This window comes from Aricia agestis, chromosome 11 (assembly GCF_905147365.1).
Source record: "Aricia agestis chromosome 11, ilAriAges1.1, whole genome shotgun sequence".
Lineage (NCBI taxonomy): Eukaryota > Metazoa > Arthropoda > Insecta > Lepidoptera > Lycaenidae > Aricia > Aricia agestis.
Genome location: NC_056416.1, coordinates 14,531,313 through 14,554,969, shown reverse-complemented (window position 1 = coordinate 14,554,969; position 23,657 = coordinate 14,531,313). Strand labels below are relative to the sequence as shown.

General features: G+C 37.9%; 1 protein-coding gene across 4 annotated transcripts; it reads right to left on the bottom strand.

Moving 5' to 3' along the window:
- Positions 1–1,493: 1,493 nt before the first annotated feature.
- On the bottom strand, positions 1,494–23,364 carry LOC121732102 (GTP-binding protein 1). 4 transcript variants are annotated; one of them, XM_042121893.1, is made up of 13 exons: positions 23,122–23,364; positions 22,893–23,040; positions 21,628–21,739; positions 21,200–21,374; positions 17,942–18,120; positions 17,342–17,505; positions 16,231–16,469; positions 14,704–14,863; positions 14,099–14,269; positions 9,958–10,093; positions 9,418–9,551; positions 5,904–6,005; positions 1,494–1,645 (listed from the first exon to the last, which is right to left on the bottom strand). In XM_042121893.1, the coding sequence occupies exons 2-13, from the start codon at positions 22,977–22,979 to the stop codon at positions 1,514–1,516; spliced, it is 1,791 nt and encodes a 596-aa protein (XP_041977827.1). In that variant the 5' UTR covers positions 22,980–23,040; positions 23,122–23,364; the 3' UTR covers positions 1,494–1,513. The 4 variants fall into 4 exon arrangements, with proteins under 4 accessions (XP_041977827.1, XP_041977826.1, XP_041977828.1 ...); XM_042121892.1 differs by having other exon boundaries at positions 23,142–23,364; XM_042121894.1 differs by having other exon boundaries at positions 1,494–1,642; positions 23,142–23,364.
- Positions 23,365–23,657: the final 293 nt, after the last annotated feature.

The following is a 23,657-nucleotide window of genomic DNA, read 5'->3' as shown; positions in this document are numbered from 1 at the left end:
TTCAGCGCTCACTACCGTGACGCTAGGTGCGTTTTGTTTGCAATATTATGGCGTCAACTAAGCGTGTTTACACACGCGCCGCAGCGGCAGCGGCACCGCCACCGCTGCATACTTATCCTTATATTTCTATAGGCCCTTCTCACACGGCGGCGAGCGGTGCCGCAGTTTTCAACAACATACGAGACTAGTCGGACCCATGATCGCACTGCAGCGCGCGCGGCGGCGGAAAACTCTGCCGCTGCGGCGTCGTGTGTAAACAGCCTTACCTGTGTTTTGTGGTTGTATTAAGATATTTTTCGTAAATATACGTTACAAGTATTATTATAGAGACAGAAATTATAGGGCACATACCAAAATTTAAACTAATATTCGAGGAGAAATTACGGGATTATGAAATGCATCACCAATGTATTTATTGCAGTTGTGTTGAAAATGAGTTAGAATACAATAATTAATCTTCTTGTTATCATTACGCTTGTGTAATAATACCACTAAACGAATGGTCACCTTAGTTAATTTACCATTTAACCAGTTGGCAAAGCGTCATCTAGCTGTAGTGTTGAACGTTGCAGTCAACAAGTCGGCTAAACGACGTATAGGCGTGTGATTTAATGGCGTTGTTCAGTCAAAGGGCTAGCTGTTTGAATCAATGGCTTTTTAACCAATCGACTGCGACATAAAATACTATAGTATGCAGTATGTACAAGTATTATAATATTTAGGAAGCTTACCTACTTTTAATAAAACAATGCTGAATTTGCATCTTATTTTGTGCATAACTGCACATTTAGTAAAAAGTAATAAAAGATCAGAAATAAGAAATCATAATTGCGCACAAAGGCAGCACTGCAACTGCAAATTAGCTCAGTGTAAGACAAGTGTTAAAATTTTAATGAAGATTCTTTAAGACATTTCACAAAAACAAACAACTTCAAAATAAAGAAGTAACCAAGAGTTACACTAAATTACACATCAATTCAAAGTTTCAACAACAAATAACTCTACTTACATTATTTTTTTTATAATATTTTTCATTTTAAGACAATATGAATATTTAACCACTTCCTGATAAGTGCCAGATAATAGTAAAATATATATTTTTTTATATTTTGTCTAGTTCAAACTACATCCATCTATTGATAAAAACGCTTGTTATTACTTATTAAATAACTAATATCCCGAAAAGCACTCCAGCTTCTTTCTAGGAGCTAGTTGGCAATATATTATGTACAACGTCTTTTACCATATTACGCTAGATCAATTCAACTTAAAACCATAAATATAAGTAAGTAAATAAAATTATAGAAAATATAAAAATATTTTTATCGGTATTTAAACTATTTAGGACTGATCAAAATCATAGCTATGTTCTATATTTCTTCATCTCGTCGAGTCTGTAAGTTTTAAGAACATAAAAGATTCAATCTCTACAATTATTGCGTTTTTAATTTTTATTGTTGTTTCAACAACAGTTGTGTTAATTAGAATGTTGATATAATTAAAGTGTGTGAAGTTATGTGGCGCTCTGTACGGCGAGCTGCGGCGGCGGCGGCGGCTTGTCGTGTCGCTTGCGGCCGCGACGCTGCTGGCCGCGCTTGTCCCCGCCCTCCGCCCCGCCCTCCCCGCCCTCGCCCTCCTGCACCTGCTGCGAGTTGCCACCATTAACCCCCTTACTTATAAATATATTTATAAGCAATAAAAAATAAAAATATTTACACAGCGAACAACTATACAAGGTCTGTTCTTCGCAGGAAATGCCATACGACAGATAAAGAAAGTGGCCTTGCATAGTTAACGCAGCGTTTCAATATATTTATATACATAATCTTATATATATATATATATCAACGCGAATAGCGAAGCCGCGGGCAAAAGCTCGTATTTTTATAAGTATGATAGAAGAGATGATAATGCGCTTTCCCACGGTAAAATCATCAAAGCCAGCATGTTGCCTGTGCATTGTAAATATAGGATTATTATGAGTGAACTGCGGGGCTAAAATGGTCGCTTTGGAGAATCATATTATGAATCATAATATGATTAATTTTTTTTAAACCGCAAAATGCAAGTCTGCTTGCAATTCATGTCATTCATGTTCATTCGTACCTACTAATTTGACAAATGTCAGTTTGACAGTTTTGACAATTCATTTGCTGGATTGATTATGAGGAATTGCTTAATGTGACCATTTTAGCCCTGCTGCACAATTCGTTAAACATTAAAGTTATTTAGAAGTCATTGATCCTTTGCAGCCGACTGGCGTTCTAATATAAAGATTATCGTTGCTTAGCTGGGTTTAGGTTAGGTTAGTGATCCTTTGCAGCTCTTTGATATGAGGCGTCTAGTTCCAGAAACCGCCAACTCCATTTTTTTAAGTTTTTTGACATTTGAATGTGGTTTAAAAGAAAAAAAAAAGTAGTTTACTTGTCTCTAAGTACTCAGATCCATACCTCGCCAAATCCAATACAAAAAGCTGCCTAAATTAAACGGTGAATTTCAAAATCCGCCAGCTCCAATTCCGAGTTAGTTTCAGACCCCGCCACCTCCTGTCGACCAATCAGTGAGCTGCTTTTTTAATACAAATCATTATGGCGGAGGAGCGTCTTGCGTGTGTTTAGTAGTGTAATTTTATTTTGATTTTGGCGAAAATAATGTGTGATTTAGTAAAAAATGTGGAAAAAGCTGAACCTAATAAAGGCAGAAAAAGGAAAAAGCAACCAGAATTATGGGAAACGACCAAAAAGCGTGAGAAAAGGTAAGAGAAAGTACCACGATTTGTATGGCTAATCGTTTGAGATGACAGTTGGAATAATATACAGGTTGTTTTTTGTTTCTAATGTTATATGATTATGGCATGTTTTTTTTTATCCCGAATGAAACTACGGCGGATCGCTCAATGAATGAAAAAGATTTTTTAATAAAAATTTTGAACATGTTGGGTGCTGACTGCTGTTACTGCTGTATCGATGCCTTTTCAGGCAACCATTCTTGAAAATTCTAATAATGAAAAATTAATAAATTAGTAGAATGTGCCTCCACAAAGAGACTGAACCTAAATAATTATTGAGTTAAATCGGCCAAGTGCGAGTCGGACTCACGCACGAAGGGTTCCGTACCGTAATAGACCAAACATAGGCAAAAAATTGTGTTTTTGTATGGAAGCAGGGCTTCCATACAAAAACACAAAAAATATATAAATATTAATATATTATTTTTATTTTATTAATAATTTATTTATTTAGGACCAAAAACAGTTTTGCATTAATTACAACAATAGGTTTGGATATTTAAAAATACTAGCTACATGCAATAACTAATTACAATTGGTCACAACATGCAATTAACATCATAAAGTAAACAGTAAACACAATTTGAAATAAAAATAAACATATCGATAAAAATACAGATTTTAAAATAACAAAAAATATACAATTCATTAAGTTTAAATAACAATAATAAAATAATAAAAATAACAATAATAAGGGTTCAATTGTAAAATAAATTATAAAACGATTTTTAAATATAAATTATGTAAAATTTAAGTTAAAAATGCTTACTAAAATACTAATTAAAGCGGCAAGAGATATACACAATCTGTGAAAATTTCAGAAATCTAGCTATAGCGGTTCGACAACAACAACATTTTATTCTTGCCAAATGGGTAGGCAGAAACCATTGAACCTTACTGCCATATACATAATTAATACATCTTTTATTCCAGGTATACGCCTACTGATTTACCTACACCACCGACGTGCAGACATAATACAAAATCACTTAAATGTGGTAAATTTACAATGGCAGACTTAGGAAAAATTCACGCAGTATTTTATGCCCAAAAGAAAAAAATCTACCAAGATAATTTTATTTTGCAACATTGCATCCACAAAAACGTCAACCGACATCGGCCTAAGAATTCGTCACGTGTACCAAAAAAGATGAGCGTGGAGTACATACTACCAAAACCAACGAGTGGAGGTCAAGTGCGTGTTTGTAAAGCAGCATTTCTGTCTATATTAGGCATTAAGAAAGACAGAGTATCCGGAGTTTTAAAAAGGTCATTTAAATCATCTGGAGCTCCTGCTAAAGAAAACAGAGGAGGAGACCGAAGATCTCAAGCAAATGCAGAAAAGTGTCTTGCTATTTGCTCATTCATCGAATCACTTAAGGGCTCTGAGTCTCATTATTGTAGAGGAAAATCTTCTAGTCGTATTTACCTGTCGAGTGAACTCAACATAAAAAAGTTATGGCGGATTTATAATGAAAGTGCAGAAGAGACAAAAAAAGTGAAGCAGTCATATTTCCGAAACATATTTAACACAAAATACAATATTGGGTTTGGATCACCTCGAACTGACGTATGCTCTCTGAGTTAAATGAAAGGATAAAAACTTCTAAAGATCCTATGCAAAAACAAGAGTTAATAACGCAGAAAAGAATTCACTCTTTGAGAGCGAAAGCCTTTTATAATATGTTAAAAACAGCAGAGGACAACGTGACAACAATTTCATTTGACTGTCAAAAGAACATGATGCTGCCTAAATTACCAAACCAATCCGCTTATTTTAGCCGACAAATAAATTTTTATAATTTTACGGTTGTTGTTGGTACCTCAAAAAATCAATTATTAAAGGGAAATGTTTTCATGTATTACTGGAATGAGTCAGAAAGTCCCAAAGGATCGAATGAAATAGCGAGTGCCGTATTTCACGCATTGAAATCGATTGATATTCAGCAAAATATCGATACAATTCGATTGTTTGCAGATGGTTGTGGAGGGCAAAATAAGAACAGTACAATGATTGCCATGTGTAGCAAATGGCTATTTACTCATGCTCCTCGACACGTCAAAAAAGTCGAGATTATTTTCCCCGTAGTTGGGCACTCCTTTTTACCTCCAGATAGAGTTTTTTCCAAAATCGAAAAAGAGTTACGTAGAGTTGAAGTCATTACTAACCCGAAACAATACCTTAATATTTTAAAAACTCATGGAACGCCATATCATTTAAGTCAAGATGTGCCCATATATGATTTTAAAACACAATGCACCAATATCCTTAAGCCTCCAGGAACATGGCATTTTAAATTTAATTTATCAAAGAGATTTTTTATCACTCGTGGTCAAACCAATGTATTCGTGCAAGGAGAAGAGAATTATAGAACAGAATTAAATGAGCGAAAAATTATAACTAAAAAATCAAAAACCATTTCCAATATAGACCCAATACCTGTCCCATATGGAAATATTTTGAAAAAGGAGAAAGTTAATGATGTTACAAAACTGTTGGCCAAACATTATGGATCAGCATGGAAGGAATTGGAAGATCTTAAATTTTATGTGGACATTTTGAACCGTAATAGCGGCGATGTTGAGGCAGACGTACACGATCTCGAGTGTGAGCCCGTCGAGGAAAATGAAAATTTCATTTAGCATTGAAATTGTTTTGTTTACGTGAGACATGTCATGCAGTCTTTAATTACATATTTTGCTAACAAATAAACTGTTCTTTATTTAGAAAATAACTTTTATTCGATAGATAATACACTCAACAAATAGAACACTCTGTATATTTTTTATATTTATATCAATCACCGCCATCTCCAATATGATTGAGTTCCAGAAACCGATAACTCCGTCGGTAAGTTTCGAATTGCGCTATCTCCAAATTTCAATGCCGTTTTTTGCTAGTTTCGAAAGTTATATGACATTTTTTTTATAACATTAATATTAAAAAAGTAATGCGAATATAGATAAAAAGACACTAAACTCCCTAAGCTCATAAAAAAGCCTTAGTACTATTTTCATAAATACTGAAACCTACTTGCGTGCGGAGCTGACGGCTTTTGAAACTAGACGCCTCATATTATAAAGAATATCGTTGTTATGCGGGGTTTAGACTCACATTGCGGGCGTGGTCGTGTCGGGCGTGTCGGGGCGGCGGGCGTGCGGCGGGCTCGGGCCGCAGCACGTTGCCCACAGCCTTCGTGCGACCCTCCCGGAACACCTGAACAGTCAAGTATAAAAACAACAATGAAAATAACCAACACAAGTTTAAAAAGCATGAAATAAAATTTAATTAAGAACTTAAAAAAAAAACCCGCCAAACAACTTTAAAAAGTAATGAAATAATATTTACTGACTATAAGTCCGATTAAATGCGGCACACATTTTTGAAGGCTTTCAGTGAGTGTCACCCGTCACGTTCAAAAAGGTTCATTGTTTTTCTTGGGTTTTACGCTTGTATTAACTTGATTTATTTAGTTGAGCCCAAACCATTGATGTTAACGGAAGGCTACGTTGTTTTGAGTTGATTTCGAGTAGTTTTACTAAGTGTTACCCTGAAAATGGCAGGTAAGCGATTTTTTTATTCAGATATTGCAAACCTTTCGTAGGTTTCAAAGTTAGAAAAATGAGTATATTAAATAGATCTGGGTTTCCGATGTAAATTATACGTTCGTAGATAAATTTAAAGAAGTTCGTTGTTAAGTTTTTTTAACCGACTTCCAAAAAGGAGGAGGTTATACGTTCGGCTGTGGATATTTTTTTGTGTGTTCAACGATTACTCCGCCGTTTGTGAACCGATTTTCAAATTTTTCTTTTGTTGTATAGGGTATTTGTTCCGATTGATCCGGTTGAAATGACACGGCTCACGTGTCATTTAAAGACACGTGAGCCGGGGACGGACGTGTGGCGTATGACTCATACACCACACGTTAAAAACCCATAAGACGCGGCTGCCGTGTAATCTGCAATGAATGCACCTTTAAAAAAGGTTGACGGTCCCTACTTTTTTTAAATTCACAGAATATTCAGAGGCGTAGCCTACGTAGGCTTGTTCTACGTGGAAAATTAAGACGATTTTGTTCAGAGTAAAACCTTCTAAAGTGTAACTTAGAGGGAGATACAATAGTTTTTTATATGACACGGCTCACGTATGCTCACGTATAATCGGTTAAATGATTCCTACTTAGGAATTTACACTTGTAAAGTGATATAATCCATAATTATTGTTGTCACGGTGTGTCGGGGGACCACCAACAGCGACTTTTGCATTTTTTATCGCCAAGTCACTGATTGTCTCGATTCGGTTCGCTGTGAACTGACCCTTAAACTACATAATATAATGTTATGTATGTGAAATCAAATATCTACATTAGCGGTCCCCCGATACACCTTGACAACAATTACGGATTAAAATATCACTTTACTCATAGGAATCATTTGAACTTAAAGTCAGTAAATATTATGATCATTACTTTTTAAAGTTGTTTGGCGGGGTATTTTTTAAATTTGTTAATTTAATTTTATTTCATGCTTTTTAAACTTGTGTTGGTTATAGTACAGAATAATTTCTATCAAGAGGATCATATCCCAATGAATACCATCTATAAAATATGTCCTCTTGGATGAGGCCGTTAATATGAGCCCAAACATAAAACCTCCACTTTGGGACATATGGAGCTCGGCTCCCATAGAATCTATGTGATGCTGCAGGAGCAGCATGCAAAAATTTACTGTTTATCTAGTTGTCGCAATTAAAATGAGCCCAAACACGAAACCCTAAGTTGATGAGGAGTTGGGTATCCTATTGATTACCAGGTGATGCTGCAGCACCAGGTCAACTTTCCACTAATCATCATTAATGTGTATATTCACAAATGTCACGAACTAGAATGCAAAATATAAAGCCCACTAAACGACTGCAAGTTGCTGATCGGCCCTACACGAACCAGATAAACCGCGATTTTCTGGCACTGAGCAGGCTAATTATGATGAACTATAGCTAAGAACACTCTCGATCATGTCAGCTTTCAAAGAAAAAAAAACTAGATCAAAATCAGTCCACCCGTTTAAATGCTGCCACAGACAGATAGACCGACAGACACGTCAAACTTAAGAGGATTCCACACCGCCCTTTTTTCCATACAAACGTTGTCCCCTGTTTCCTCCCTGGATAATGCTAGTAGAGTTATAATTTTTTTCCTGAATATCTACGGCCACTAATACAATGTCCCTATGTTTTCTTTTTTTTCATAATTTAATTATTAAATAAGATATGAACGTTCAAAAACCCAAAAAAATGGCCAGATTTTCCGCTGTGTTCAAACGTCCAGAAAACAGATTTGGCTAGATTATACAAAAAAGCAAAACATAGGAACACAGCTCAAGCCTTTTTTTAATCTTTAATGAAAAAAGTACTTAAATCGGTTAAGTTTTGGAGAAGGAATCAGGGGACAACGAATCGTTGATTTTCTGGATTTTCTGCAGTTGTCTCTATCGCGTTCTGCGGTATAGGCTTGAGGTAAGGGAGACAGCTATAGATATTACACGTACGTTTTTTTCATTTCTCTAGCCCCTGTTGTATCCTCTTAATAACACCCTCTTTTTTGTCGAGGGTTAACAAGAGAGCTGCTGTTTAAAAAAATGATGAATGCGTGGGATGAATTTATACGTGGGAGAGCCATGCTTCGGCACGAATGGGCCGGCTCGACCGGATAAATACCACGTTCTCACAGAATACCGGCGTGAAACAGCGCTTGCGCTGTGTTTCGCCGAGTGAGTGAGTTTACCGGAGGCCCAATCCCCTAACCCCTACCCTATTCCCTTCCCTACCCTCAACTATTCCCTTCCCTTCCCTCCCCTCCCCTATTACCCTATTCCCTCTTAAAAGGTCGGCAACGCACTTGCAGCTCTTCTGATGCTGCGAGTGTCCATGGGCGATGGAAGTTGCTTTCCATCAGGTGACCCGTTTGCTCGTTTGCCCCCTTATTTCATAAAAAAAAAAGAATGAGTGAAAGAGAGATCTTTGCCTTTTTCTGAGGTTGTGCCCGTTTTAGAGTTTATAACAGTCTTCTAGGCTTCTACCCTATGCTGTTGCGTGTTTATGGGCCAACCTACACGTTCCACAACCACACGACAACTACAACCACACCACGTAGTCGGGCGTATATTTCGTATTGAAAACGAACTGGACCATTCACACGTACCACATTTTGCAGTCGTTGTCGACCACTTGTGTGATACCGACCACATCGCGACCACGGCCGACCAAATCGCAACCACAACGTTGCGTCGATGCAACAATAGTGCGCACACACCGCCCGCGTTCTCCCCCCCCCCCCCCCCCCTCCGTTTCATTGACTTTCGTACGTAACCACATCACAACCACTGGCGACAACGCAACCACGTCGGCATTTTGTCGGTACCACAACGCAACTACAAAAAGCTGCAGCGACACCATTCACACGTAACCACTGCTCGACGACATTTTGTCGTTGCGATGTCGTGTGGGTGTAGTACGTGTCGGTTGGCAATATGGGCGACGATAGTTGTTTTCCATCAGGTGACCCGTTTGCTCGTTGGCCCTGTTATTTAAAAATAAATGCTATATTACGTTACTCTGAAGTTGTACTCACCATCCGCTGTCCACGGCGCAGGTACTCCGGGTGCTTGATGAACCGGAACCGCACTAGCGCCTTGTCGCCCGTCCGCAGGCAGTCGCGCGACATCGACATTATCGACGCCGTCTGCCGGATGCTGCCGCAGTGTACTGCAATAATGGTGTGTTCTTAAAGTGATATTATACTGTCCAGTTTTTGTGAAGGCTCGGTAGCGAACAAAACTTGGTTGGAACCCTAACAAGCTGATTTTTTGTATATTGATAGGTTAATAGTTATATAATTTAAAAGTAACATTGTCCTACAAATAGAACAATTCATATTTTAGGACCATCATGTCATAGTATGAAATTCTTTCTATTTCTGTTAGCTACCACTTTCAAGATTTTTCGCAGATAAAAATGTTATTCGTCTTATCAAAGTGAAGCTACTCACAAAGAATTAGCTTGATAGTAATAAAAAAGAATTGTTCTAGGGCTCCCGTAATTATAGTTCAATGGATAGAACCTAGTTTTTATTGTTCGTAGGATAGAACACAAGTATTAGCGGTCGTCATACCCATGGCCTGGTATCTCTCGGAGATGGTGGTGGGGTGGTGGAGCACCAGGATCTCGCCCTCGAACTGCCAGCACGCCTGCGGGTTCAGCGCCGGCGACACCAGCACCATGCCCTTGCGGATCGCCGACCGCTTGATCTGCGAGAGAATCACAATTCACATCACTACTATGATTATAGTGTGGCGGTACCCACACTATAATCATAGTAGTGATGCGCCACATTGCTGCATCGCGCTATCGAAGTTTTCTAAGTGCGTCGGTATATAACGACATCTGAGATCAATCTCGTGGGTTTCGGGCTGACCGAGCATACCACCTCGCTCAGTCGGAAGATCTTCCTTTGCGGCCTCCACCGTCCACGAATATTCCCACAATAGTAAATGTGTATGCGTCCTAAGAATATAATATGCATTATGTCGTATGCGTGATATATATTTTAATACTAGCTGTTGCCCGCGACTTCGTCCGCGTGGACTTCAATTTATAGCGCGCGGTGTCAATAAAATTGGTGTCAAAAGCTTTTTAAAACCCTGGTACCCCTTAAATCAAAATACCCAAAACAGCCGTGTAGTGTGCACATAATGTTTTTTTTTTAAATTAAACTTTTTTATACCTAAAGCTTATTTAGCGCTACACAACTTAGCTGCATAATGCATTACACAACTTTAGCTTTGCCCAATAGTCAATACCCATAAACTATTTAGTATTTATTTTTGGTAGACTGTTGTTTCTCATATCTATGTTGGTACGTGAGTTAATTAATAACATGTATAATAATCGAAATATTAATTCAACATGGTACCACCTCTTATAGAAATACATATGAGCAAGCGATAGCGCAATCTAGGCGACTCTTGGCGCCATCTGTTCCAGTTTTTGAAACTAACTTAATTTGAACAAATTTACGCATAAACACCCCCTTACAACCCCTTTTTCCAGTAAGCAGTAGACTATGTCCTTTCTCAGGCTTTAGACTATCTGTGTACAAAATTTCATTACAATCGGTTCAGTAGTTTTGGCGCTGTTGTTTTTGAATTTGATATCTAAGTTGGTAGGTGAGTTATTAGTTAATATTAACGTGTATAACAATCGAAAGAATCGTAAAACCTGCCTCAACATGGTACCACCTCTTATAGAAATACGCATGAGCAAGCAATAGCGCGATCTAGGGGACTCTTGGCGCCATCTGTTTTGAGTTTTTTGGAACTAAGTTAATTTAACCAAATTTACGCATTTTCACCCCCTTACAACCCCTTTTTCCAGTTAAAAAGTAGCTTATGTCCTTTCTCAAGCTTTAGACTATCTGTGTACAAAATTTCATTACAATCGGTTCAGTAGTTTTGGCGCTGTTGTTTTTGAATTTGATGTCTAAGTTGGTAGGTGAGTTATTAGTTAATAACGTGTATAACAATCGAAAGAATCAAAAATCTAGCTCAATATGGTACCACCTCTTATAGAAATACGCATGAGCAAGCAATAGCGCGATCTAGGGGACTCTTGGCGCCATCTGTTTTAAGTTTTTGGAACTAAGTTAATTTGACCAAATTTACGCATTTTCACCCCCTTACAACCCCTTTTTCCAGTTAAAAAGTAGCCTATGTCCTTTCTCAGGCTTTAGACTATCTGTGTACAAAATTTCATTACTATCGGTTCAGTAGTTATGGCGTGAAAGCGAGACAGACAGACAGACAGACAGACAGAGATACTTTCGCATTTATAATATTAGTATGGATTAGTATGGATAGTATGGATTAGAAATGCAGTAGGAGTTCTATAAGATAAGATAGATTGATTATTATTATACCAAGTGATTATATTATTAAACATAATATTCTAACGTATTAAAAACTATAAACAAAAACATACTAACTAATAAGTATGATTAGTTCTATGTTACAATAAAGTAAAAAATAAAACGCCATCTGTTGAATCGTATTAGAACTAAAATGTTCATTCCATCGATATATTTCTGGATTTTTTATAATATTATACATAAAATATGTTTAAGATTTTTGAAATTTTATTTTAATACACATCCAAGACCCAGGAACATTAAAAACTTTTTGTTCCGCCTGCGGGACTCGAACCCAGGACCCCCGGGATGAGCGCTGGCCACGCGCAATGCGAATTCATTTTCATCGAAATTTTCATGGAAATAAGATATTTTCCCACATCAAAATGTAGCCTATGTCCTTTCTCAGACTCTAGAATAACTGTGTAAAAAATTTCATTGCAATCGGTTCAGTAGTTTTGGCGTGAAAGCAAGACAGACAGACAGACAGACAGACAGACAGACAGACAGAGATACTTTCGCATTTATAATATTAGTATGGATTACAATAATTGACAATAGTAGTGAAGTTACCTCTAGAATTTTAATTTTTCTTTTTTTTAACCAAACTTTGACAGTTATTATAATATTTTAAAGTAAATATGTAATAGAAACAAAACCGGCCAAGTGCGAGTTGGACCCGCCCATGAAGGGTTCCGCAGCAGCCATAAGGTTTATTTTTATGAAATTAAAAAGATTTTGATTTATTTAATATTTCAGTTGATTTAATGAAAGTTTATTAAATGTTTACCATTTATGACGTAAAAAAACTACTTGCTAGATCTCGTTCAAACCAATTTTAGTTGGTAGTTTTTATAGTAATGTACATCATATATTTTTTTAGATTTATCAGATTTACTTTAGAAGTTAGAGGGGGGGCGACACACATTTTACCACTTTGCAAGAGTCTCTCTCGCAAAGTATTCAGATTAGAAAAAAAATATATTAGAAACTTCAATATGATTTTTGAAGATAGGCATTATATATACCCCACACGCATAGGTAAGATGATTTTTTTTTTGTTTCAGTTGTACCTATGGGGACCCCTAATTTTTTTTATGGTTTTTATTTTTATATCAAAATCTTAATGCGGTTCACAGTCTACATTTACTTACCAAGTTTCAATAATATAGCTCTTATAGTTTCGGAGAAAAGTGGCTGTAACATACGGACGGACAGACATACAGACAGACATGACGAATCTATAAGGTTTCCGTTTTTCGCCTTTTGGCTACGGAACCCTAAAAATGGTTCTCAACTTCTCATTTAAGAAATTTGCGTAGCATGGAGTGTGACAACTATCATGCATATAAATTATCTTCTTGAAACACATAAGGTAAAGGCGGCATATTCTATCTAATATCAGGCGTACACAAGTCTACGTCCACGATTTAATGTACGCGTTTGCGTTGAGTGAAGTGACATAAAATTTCGGGGATCCTGTATCGAGTTCGGTGGCGCAGCGGCGGGACGCTCCGCGTAGTGATTCCTGCAGGTATAGGGTTCGAATCCCGAAGACGTAGCGGTGTAACGAGAAGTTTTGTTTGGTGCCAAAATTCGTTTAATTTTTTTTTATTTCGTCGAATGGGCCCTAATTATTGTCAGTGTCCTTAAAGGTTCTTTTACACACAGATTCTGTGATAGTTTCTAACGTACAGACTTATTTATATTATTAATGAAGTATGAACATTTAAAACAATATAAAAAGATTCCCATCAATTTTTAATTATTGAATTTAAAAAAAAAATATATGTAATGAGATCGAGATAAAATGGGATCAAAGCAGCGCCCCTAAGTGGCAAACAATGGTAACTAAATAGTTCGAATTAGTTTCCTGTGTACAAGTACATATTTTGAGCTATGACAGTCTTAAGAAAACCTATTGCTGCACAAAAGATATAAAGATGCCCAATGCCCATACGGCATACACTAACATTTTGTATTGCAATAGGCTCAAAACACACCGGAATGGCATGGCGAGGCGAGCAGTTTCAGTGTCATATGATTTTAAACTTTATCTTCATTATTGTAATACATAGTATCGCTTGAGAAATCGCCGCCGCCGGCGGCCGCCAGAGGCTACGAGCGGCCACGAGCATCCACGGGCGGCCGTAGATTTCTCAAGCGATACTACGTATAATGAAGATAAAGTTTAAAATCATATGACACTGAAACTGCTCGCCTCGCCTCTGCCATTCCGGTGTAGATCGGCCCTTAGTATGTCTTGAGACTTCAAGACTCAGTAATCATGCCGAACTTCGGCCGCGTAACTTCGGCATGGTGTTTTAGACACTCAGCGAGATCTTCGTACCTTCTTGAGCGCGAAGCTGGCTGTCTGTCCGGCGCGCACCTCGCTGACGCTCATGCGCTTGCGGTGTATGCTCTTGACGAGTATGGGCGTGAAGCGGGCGAGCGGGTCCGGGCCCAGCAGCAGCGTGTCCCCGAGACGGATGCGCCCCGCCAGCGCCGTGCCCGACACCACCTGACAATACATTTATATTAGCCTTACTACATATAATAAGAACAAAGACAAAACTGAAAACACGTCACCTTACATTACTTCTATACATTTATTTTTACCATTAGAGCGCTTACAGACGAACGGTCTGCTGTCGACAAGTACCTACCATTAATTGTCTGTAAGAAGCCTTAGCCTTCAATCAATCACTCAATCTCTCAATCATCTATTTTTCCCGAGAAATTTGTTACAATGTTGTCGTTTTATATTTCTGTAGATCACAATTTGTGCCTCCACTGGGTATAAAACATTTTAAATATCAAAATAGCCATTATTTTACTTGAAATGCATTGAAAGCGCCTTAACGATGTATCTCATACATTTATGACACGTCGCTTCGTTGTCGAAGTCAACGAATTCAACATGAAAGAGAACTCAGAGGCTACAGACTACAGTACCGTGCCGACACCGGGAACGCTGTAGGTGTCGTCGATCTGGAACTCGGCGGGGCGCGCGACGCTGCCGGCCTCGCCGCGCGTCTTCAGCAGGTTGAGGAACGACGTCAGCAGCGGCAGGTTCTCGCCCGTCACGTTCGACACCTGGAAGATCGGGCACAGCCTACCAAACAAAATATTTATGTCAATTGTAAGTATATTAACAACAATTCCCTTTGCTTACAAATAATTATGTACGTACATAGCGAATAATTTACAGAATTTAAAGTTGATTCATGTAGGAAAATTCACTTCAGTTACGATAATTTATTTAACCATTTAATTATATTTTAGATAATTTATCGCAGGCATCTTGGCCTATATTTTAAGTACCTTACGGCTTACAGACTAACATAAATACAGACATTAATGACAAAGACCGCATTTAGATTTTTTAAACTATATTAAATATATTTTTATTGTGTTAAAGTCGTTAAAAAAATTAAACAACTCTTCAAACACAGTTACTAAAATATATAAAGTAAACTGACATTGTCTTAACACTTTGATACATTAGCTATGTCCACACTATGCACTTTCATCTTCAATTTTCGTCATCTTCTTTCATTCAAGTTTCGTTTTGGCACATTCAATAATGGGCATTGTCCATTTTTTTTAAATTTTGCTCATTACAAAAACATTTCGAGGAATAAGGTCAGTGATCGTTTTTTTGTATATAAACGAAAAAAATACCCATTAGTTACTTATATTTTTGAACAAATATGTTTAACCTTTGTTTGACCTTCAATGGCGTTAAATTAGCAATAAATTCGACCAACAGTACGTTTTAAACTTTTGGTAAGAATCTCGTATCAGCTTTCACATAATGAGAACTTTCACGAATGCGTTTGACGAACCAGCCATTATAAATAAGATTGAAAGGAAAAAAACATACTGCAGAGGTCAATTATTGGCCGCCGACGATGACGTCAGAGCGAAACTTTAAAAATTTATTTAGAAAAAACTAGCCAATGAATTTCAAAATTATTTAATTTATATTCTTAAAATACCCTATTTTAACGAAAAAAAAATATAAAAAGTACATGTGATTTTTTTTGGACAATGCCCATTGTATGCGTCAACGAACGCAACGCCAACATTGTCATTTTTGTTCAGTTGCAGCGTCTCTCAACTTATTGTAACATGTGCGACGAGAACATTTTACTGGGTGGAATATGTGCGACTTATTTGGTCATAAGTGATAAGAAATTCCAGAAAAAAAGAACCAAGCGAAAGTTTTGGAAACGGTCAGAGCGCATGCGTCGCGGGCATGCCTCACGTGCGCTGTTGACTGCGCTATACCGCATGCTCTTGATGAAAAAAAAGGCTCAGTGTGGACATAGCTAATGGGTGGACACTGTCATCACAATGTAAGCAACTATTTTTTTTTTCTCCATTTAGATCAACGTCTCTGAGTGCAGCTTTTACAGCTACGTTTTGATAACATGCACTAGTCTCCCATACTTTCAAGGACGTTCCCGCCGTACTCACCGTTGCGACACGAAATTAGTGGCGCTGACAATGACGTCATCGTTGGTCTTCACCATAACCGGGACTTTCCGGCAGCCGGAGGACCTCAGCACCCGGACCAGCAGCTTGAGGTTGTCCTGCAGCACATTCGGCGGGCACATGTCCACCTTGGTGACCACCACGAAGACGGGCACCGACAGCGCCAGCGCTAGCCCCAGGTGCTCCTTAGTCATGCCGACGATGCCAGCGTTCGCTCCGATCTGACCGACATTTTCATTTTAATAATAACTTTCTTGATTTTGAAAAAAAAAACATGTCAGTTGATAACATTATGAAGTTTTTTTTTTAACAATTCCTCGTGCTAAGCATGAGTGATGACAGTTGGTTATCTATACATATTATAAAACAAAGTCGCTTTCTTTTCCCTCATGTCCCTTTGTTCCCTTTAATCTTTACCTACGCAACGGATTTTGATGATTCTTACAGTGTTAGATAGCCCATTTATCGAGGAAGGCTATATAGGCTATATTTTATCACGCTTAGACTAATAGGAGCGAAGAAATAGATGAAAATATGGAGAAAACGGGGAAAATTATTTAAAAGGGCTAACTTGAACGCGCCAATCTCAGGAACTACTGGTCTGATTTGAAAAATTCTTTCAGCATTAGATAGCCCATTTATTGAGGAAGGCTATGCTTTATCACGCTATGGCTAATAGGAGAATGTGGAAAAAACGGGGGAAATTATTTGAAGGGGCTAATCTTGCGAAGTACTGGAGCAATTTTTATGTTATTTGGCACAGATAAGAAGTAGACCACGTGAAGAATCATAGGCTACCGATATTAATCATTTTTTCAGTGGCTATATATTTTATACACGTGCGACGCCGGGGCGGGTCGCTAGTAACTTATAAGTAACTGAATTTTGCGCTTAATAACAGAGTTATAAGTAACTGATTTTTTAAATTATATTTTCTTAATTATTACATACTTACTTAATGTTAATAAACAGAAAAAAAAAACATATCTCCTATTACGGGTCTTGAAGTATCTCGATGTAAACTACACACATACTATAATATACTTTATGATAAGATGCACAAACACTAAACAAAGTATATAGTTGCACCCACCATGAGCATGCCAAAGTCAGGCGCGTGTCCGGTCATACCGAACACGGTAGTCTTGAGGTAGCGCTCATGGCCGGCCAGGTCTATGAATGTGATGACCTTGGAGGAGCGCTCGCAGATCTTCACCCAGTCCAGCGTCCCGTGCTCCGGCTTGTTCACCACATTGCCTGCGGACGGGATGTTCGTTAACAACGTTGGGGAAGTATTCGAGTATAATGTGGGAGGGTCTTATAATTCGTTACGATGTTTACGAAGAGAACGCGAGAGGGCTCAATTGTGTTACGTAATATAATCTATTTTCAATAAAAAGCAGTGTGCAATAAAATGTTACTGTTATTGGAGAAGATTGATGATGCACGAAAAAAGGATGATTGCCGAATTATTTGTTCGGAACAAGGAAGTTGGAATGGTAAAGAATAAAGGTACAAGTTGGAACCGAGCGACACGTCGCAACTGCAGACGACCTGTAGTCACGACACTACGGTTCCAACTTGTACCTTCAAAGGTTATCTTTTGGGTCGCAATAGAAAATATTCAAAATTCAATTCTATTACTGTATAACAGAATCATTAAACCTTAGTTACCATACCATACTATACACACCCATGCTGTCAAATCCGAGTATGTCGTTGCCGACGGAGGACGTCCGCCCGCTCTCCTGCTCGTGCTTGTGTCGGAACAGGCGCTGCCGGGCGTGCCCGCGCCCGTTGTCGAGCTCGCCGTGCGTCAGAACCCCCAGCAGCGTAGACTTGCCCGCGTCCACGTTGCCCACCACCGCCACTCTGGGATAATATCTCTGTTATGCTAGTGCAGACTGCAGAAATATGAGAGTCCCAAAGAAAGTTATGTCTTTTATGAGTGTCAAAAAGGAATTACATTCAAAACAAAGAAATTATGTTTCCTTGCATTTATATTTCGTAGCATAACAATCATGCACATCATTTCAAGAAGTAAGTTTATAATCTATAGCTTTCTTTCCAATTTTTATCTCTTTATTTTTAGGGTTCCATACCCAAAGGGTAAAACGGGACCCTATTACTAAGACTTTGTTGTCTGTCCGCCTGTATGTCACCAGGGTGTAACTCAAGAACGGTAATAGCTGGAGAGTTGAAATTTTCACAGATTGTGTATATCCGTTGCCGCTATAACAACAAATACTAAAAACAAAATCTATACTAATATTATTATAATTAGGAAGAGTTTGTTTGATTGTTTGTTTGAACGCGCTAATCTCAGGAACTACTGGTCCGATTTGAAAAATTCTTTCAGTGTTAGATAGTCCATTTATCGAGGAAGGCTATAGGCTATATTTTATCACGCTAATACTAATAGGAGCGAAGAAATAGAGGAAAGTGTGAAAAAACGGGGGGAAATTATTTGAAAGGGCTTTATTGAACGCGCTAATCTCAGGAACTACTGATCCTATTTGAAAAATTCTTTCAGTGTTAGATATCCTATTTATCGAGAAAGGCTTCAGACTATATTTTATTGCGCTAACACTAATAAGGGCGAAGAAATAGAGGAAAGTGTGGAAAAAACGGGATCAATTATTTGAAATGGCTTATTTGAACGCGCTAATCTCAGGAAGTACTGGTCCGATTTGCAAAATTCTTTCAGTGTTATATAGCCCATTTATCAAGAAAGGCTATTGGCTATATTTTATCACGCTAAGACTAAAGGGAGCGAAGAAATAGAGGAAAATGTGGGGAAAAAGGGGAAATTATTTGAAAGGGCTTATTTGTACGCGCTAATCTCAGGAACTACTGGTCCGATTTGAAAAAATCTTTCAGTGTTAGATAGTCCATTTATTGAAGAAGGCTATAAACTATATTTTATCACGCTAAGACTAATAGTAGCGAAGAAATAGAGGAAAATGTGAAAAAAAGGGGAAATTATTTGAAGGGGCTTATCTCACGAACTACTGGAGCAATTTTTCTGTTATTTGGCACAGATAAGAAATAGACCACGTGAAGGATTATAGGCTATTTTTTGTGGACTAATTTGTCTGTGAAATATCTAATTTACGCGGGCGAAGCTGCGCGGAACGTTATATTTCGCGTGGTCACGACATCACGCCTAAACGGCTGGACCCATTTTGCTAAAAATTTGGTATAAAGATACTTTGAGTCCCAAAAAAGAACATAGGATACATTTTGTCCCGGAAAAATATACGGTTACTGCACAATATACTTTTACGATTTGCGCGTAAACTATTCAATCTATTTTGATGGAATTTGGTATGGAGATACTTTGAGTCTCGGGAAAGGACAAGGAATACTAATTTTGTCCCGGAAAATGTACGGTTCCCGCACAATAAACTTTTATGATTATCGCCTAAACTATTCAATCTATTTTGATGAAATTTGATATGGCAATACTTTCAATCTCGGGAAAGGACAAGGGATACTTTTTATCCCGGAAAATATACGGTTCCCGTAATTTGGCATTTAGATTGGAGATTTTTTTTTTAATGAAATAAGGGGGCAAACGAGCGAACGGGTCACCTGATGGAAAGCAACTTCCGTCGCCCATGGACACTCGCAGCATCAGAAGAGCTGCAGGTGCGTTGCCAGCCTTTTAAGGGGTAATAGGGGAGGGTAGGGAAGGGAATAGGGGAGGGTACGGAAGGGAATAGGGGAGGGTACGGAAGGAAATAGGGGAGGGTAGGGAAAGAAAAAGGGTAGGGGATCGGGCCTCCGGTAAACTCACTCACTCGGCGAAACACAGCGGAAGCGCTGTTTCACGCCGGTTTTCAAAGGTCGGAGATACGCAATACCTATTTTTTAACTTTTCTGATTTTTTCGTAAACGACTTAATTACGGGAACAACTATAAACTAAAGTCCACGCGGACGAAGTCGCGGGCAACAGCAAGTAAAATTAATATTACAGGGGGGCTCCCATACAACAAACGTGATTTTTTGGCCTTTTTTGCTCTATATCAATAATAGCAACAGGTAGGTACTTGATTTTTTTACACAATCCTTAGCTTTATCTTTACTTTAATATTTAATAATAATATTAACATAAAATAAAAAATTAAGAGGGGCTCCCATACAAAAAACACAAATTTTGCCCTACATTTTCTATTTAGGCCGCGTTCAAATGACACGCGTCGACCACGCGCAGGACCCGTACACGCGTTGTGCCCGCATTACACCCGCGCTCGCCTCGCGCACGTCGCGTGCACGCATAAACTACTAGTGACTGGACTACTTCATTCAGTAGACTAGCCACAGCGCGGGCGCAAGGCATGTGCAGCGCGTATACGGGGTGAGCGCAAAGCGGGCGCAGGGCGGCCGCGTGGCGTGTGCGTGGCGTGCGCGGGTGTAATGCGGGCACAACGCGTGTACGGGTCCTGCGCGTGGTCGACGCGTGTCATTTGGACGCGGCCTAAATAGAAAATTTAGGGCAAAATTTGAGATCTATTGATGTGCCTAAAGACTCAAATAAAATCAGCAAATTTCAAAGCTAGTTTGACGCTGGTGCAGAAGCGCGTGGCGTGGGTGGGGCGGGCGCGTGTCGTCTGAACACGGCCTTAATGGTACAGAAACCTTCGTGCGCGAGTCCGACTCGCACTTGGCCGATTATTTTATTCACTTTAATTCCAACCAAGAGATAGTATATATTTGGCCAGCTGAGATATATAATATTAACTACATAAAACTGATCTCTATGATTTTTTAATTTCAATGAAATAGGTTAGAAACTTAACTCTGCCTGTAAGAAGTTACTACATAAAAATCCCTAACCAACTAGAGTTTTCTGTAAGGCCTTTCAGATAAATTATCTTATTTTTACTAATTCTCCCTTACTTACACAGAATAACATTTAATAGTGCTCAGAAACCTGATAACGGATACCTGATTTCCATAAAGTCATTAGTATCAAGCTCAGTCCGCAGTAGGTACTGCCCCATAAGCCCCGTTCCGCAGTCCCAGCGGCGCAGCTCCACGCACGACACGCGGTCGCCGCTCACCAGCGACTGCAGCGTCGCCACTGACGCCTTGTACTCCTCCTCCGTCAGACCACGACCGTCTACAACACAACGAGATATCTAATTATTTGTAACAATTTTAGCAAATAATTTTTAATCTTTTTAACAAATAATTATAAACAATTAGGATGAAACTTTTTTTGAAACTTGAATAATTGACTAAACTTACTATAATATTATGTGTTCGTTTAAGGAAATTCTTCATGAATGAATAAATAAATCATTATTTTCATTATTATGTCATTTCATTTTGAAACATAAGTGATGTTAAATATTTAAGGTAACAAGTAATACCTTCTCCTTGGCCAATGTCATAAATAATTTCTCCGTTCCCAGCCTCTAGCCTCTCTAGTAGCTCCTTCCGCAGCAGGTCATATTCCTCTGTGGTCGGGCTCACCAGTATCATCTGAAAACCAACCATTATTGTTTACATTCTAAATCGAGTCTTTGGCCACATTTGGGGCTTTGGTGACTGACTGTTTACTCTTTTGCTACATTTCTATTTCATTAACTTTGATAATCTTGAGACAGCTAAACAAATACAAAATACAAAATCTTTATCGTCAATAGTAATTAAAATGTTACAAAAATATCAGTCCCGCAAGCTAGGTGCAGCCTGTGCTATGGAGGAATTCTTAGCGAATACCAATATATACATAGAGTGCGGCTAACAAACAATAAATAATTCTATTCATAACTTTTTTAGCTGACAGCTCTTTTAGGGTTCCATATCCAAAGGGCAGAAACGGGACCCTATTACTGAGACTTTGATGTCTGTCTGAATCCTTCATGTGTGAGTCTAACTCACACTTGGCCGATTTTATCTGGTTCAGTCTACTTAATACGTTTGCACTACAAGCATAATATCCTTTTTAGGGAGATCGCAGACGGCACACTTTTTGTGTGATCAAGTCTGCGATCTTCCTTATAGTAATTAGCTTTTGTGTTTTACATACAGCAGATTACATTATTTACCAATTAAATTAAACTTTACTTATAATCATTATTACTTGTTCAACTGTATTTTAAAAGTGTTTGATTATTTTTATTGTTTTTAATGGCTTCTTGCTATAAAGGAATAATTGTTATTGTATAATACTAGAAAATGCTTTTATTATGTTACATTGCATCAATTTGTATGTTATTATTGCATAATAAATTATTATCGGTGATATTTCATAATAGTAGATTATATTGCAAACAATTACTGTTATGTGGTGAAATAGGTACATCAGATTGTTGCATTAAATGTGAAATTATTTAATAATTACCTAGTTTTTCTATTTGTATTTCTATCTAGTTAAATGAATTATTATTATCATAAGAAATTGAAAACATTCACTATATCCTAATACTCAAACAAAACTTTTGCATGATTTTTTATTCTCATTTTTATCCTCCATCCATTGTATTAACAATATGTGTTATTTAGATACAATTATGTATCATTGCATCATGCCCACCTTTACTTTGACATCATTATGGCACTAACATGTTACTGTTTTACCTAATGGATAGGAGATTGTAGAAGTAACACAACAGTATAATTAAATTCTTACCTTCCCTCTGATACTGGAGTAGTCTGTTTCATTGATAACTGGCTGCTCCGCCTCAGGCAGAGGGCTCGTCGCTGTCGGTGATTCCATGGTTAAACTCTTGTACTCACTCGCAGAGCTTACACCATTATGAGCTTTGAAGCAATATTCCCTTCAAAATAATAAATATGTATTATTAACAATTTTTTATCACATTAAACGTCGCTAATAAGAAATAGAGACAAAATCTTACGTTTTGGTTGATATCGCTGCGTTTTGGATGTGGTTTTGGCACCACTCTCCGCTCAAAAAATTCAAGTTTTAGATTATGTAGATGCACTGCACAAAATCACAACGTAAATGTGTAGACTTTATTACAGTTGAAGAAGCTGTTTTATCTCATTTATGATAGAAATAAATAATATTTCGAACAAGTCACAACAAACAGATGGATGAAATTAAAAATTCAATATTGGCATTTCTTCAGATTTGACAGTAAATTGACACTTGCACGAAATCGTCATCCGTCGACCGTAGTAATCTGTGTCGACCGTCGTGTTGACCATCATAGACTTAATACACATGTAGTCTGTGACTTAAATCTTAATATCACAGATTACTAGTATATATTCTTATTAAATAAGTTTATAGGTTTAAGTTGACCATTGTCTTTTATAAGGTGTTGACGTAAATCGGTATGACAGTCTTTTTTTACGAAAATATGGATAATAGTCACCCATTTAAAACTTTAATCTGTGACACGTCAACTTGACATCAACTTGAAATTTG

Coding starts and splice junctions, on each gene's coding strand:
- LOC121732102 (XM_042121893.1), bottom strand. CDS start 22,979: ATGGAATCACCGACAGCGACGAGCCCTCTGCCTGAGGCGGAGCAGCCA. Junction 21,740..22,892: donor ACTCCAGTATCAGAGGGAAG/GTAAGAATTTAA, acceptor GTTGGTTTTCAG/ATGATACTGGTGAGCCCGAC. Junction 10,094..14,098: donor CCAGCTTCGCGCTCAAGAAG/GTACGAAGATCT, acceptor ATTCTCTCGCAG/ATCAAGCGGTCGGCGATCCG.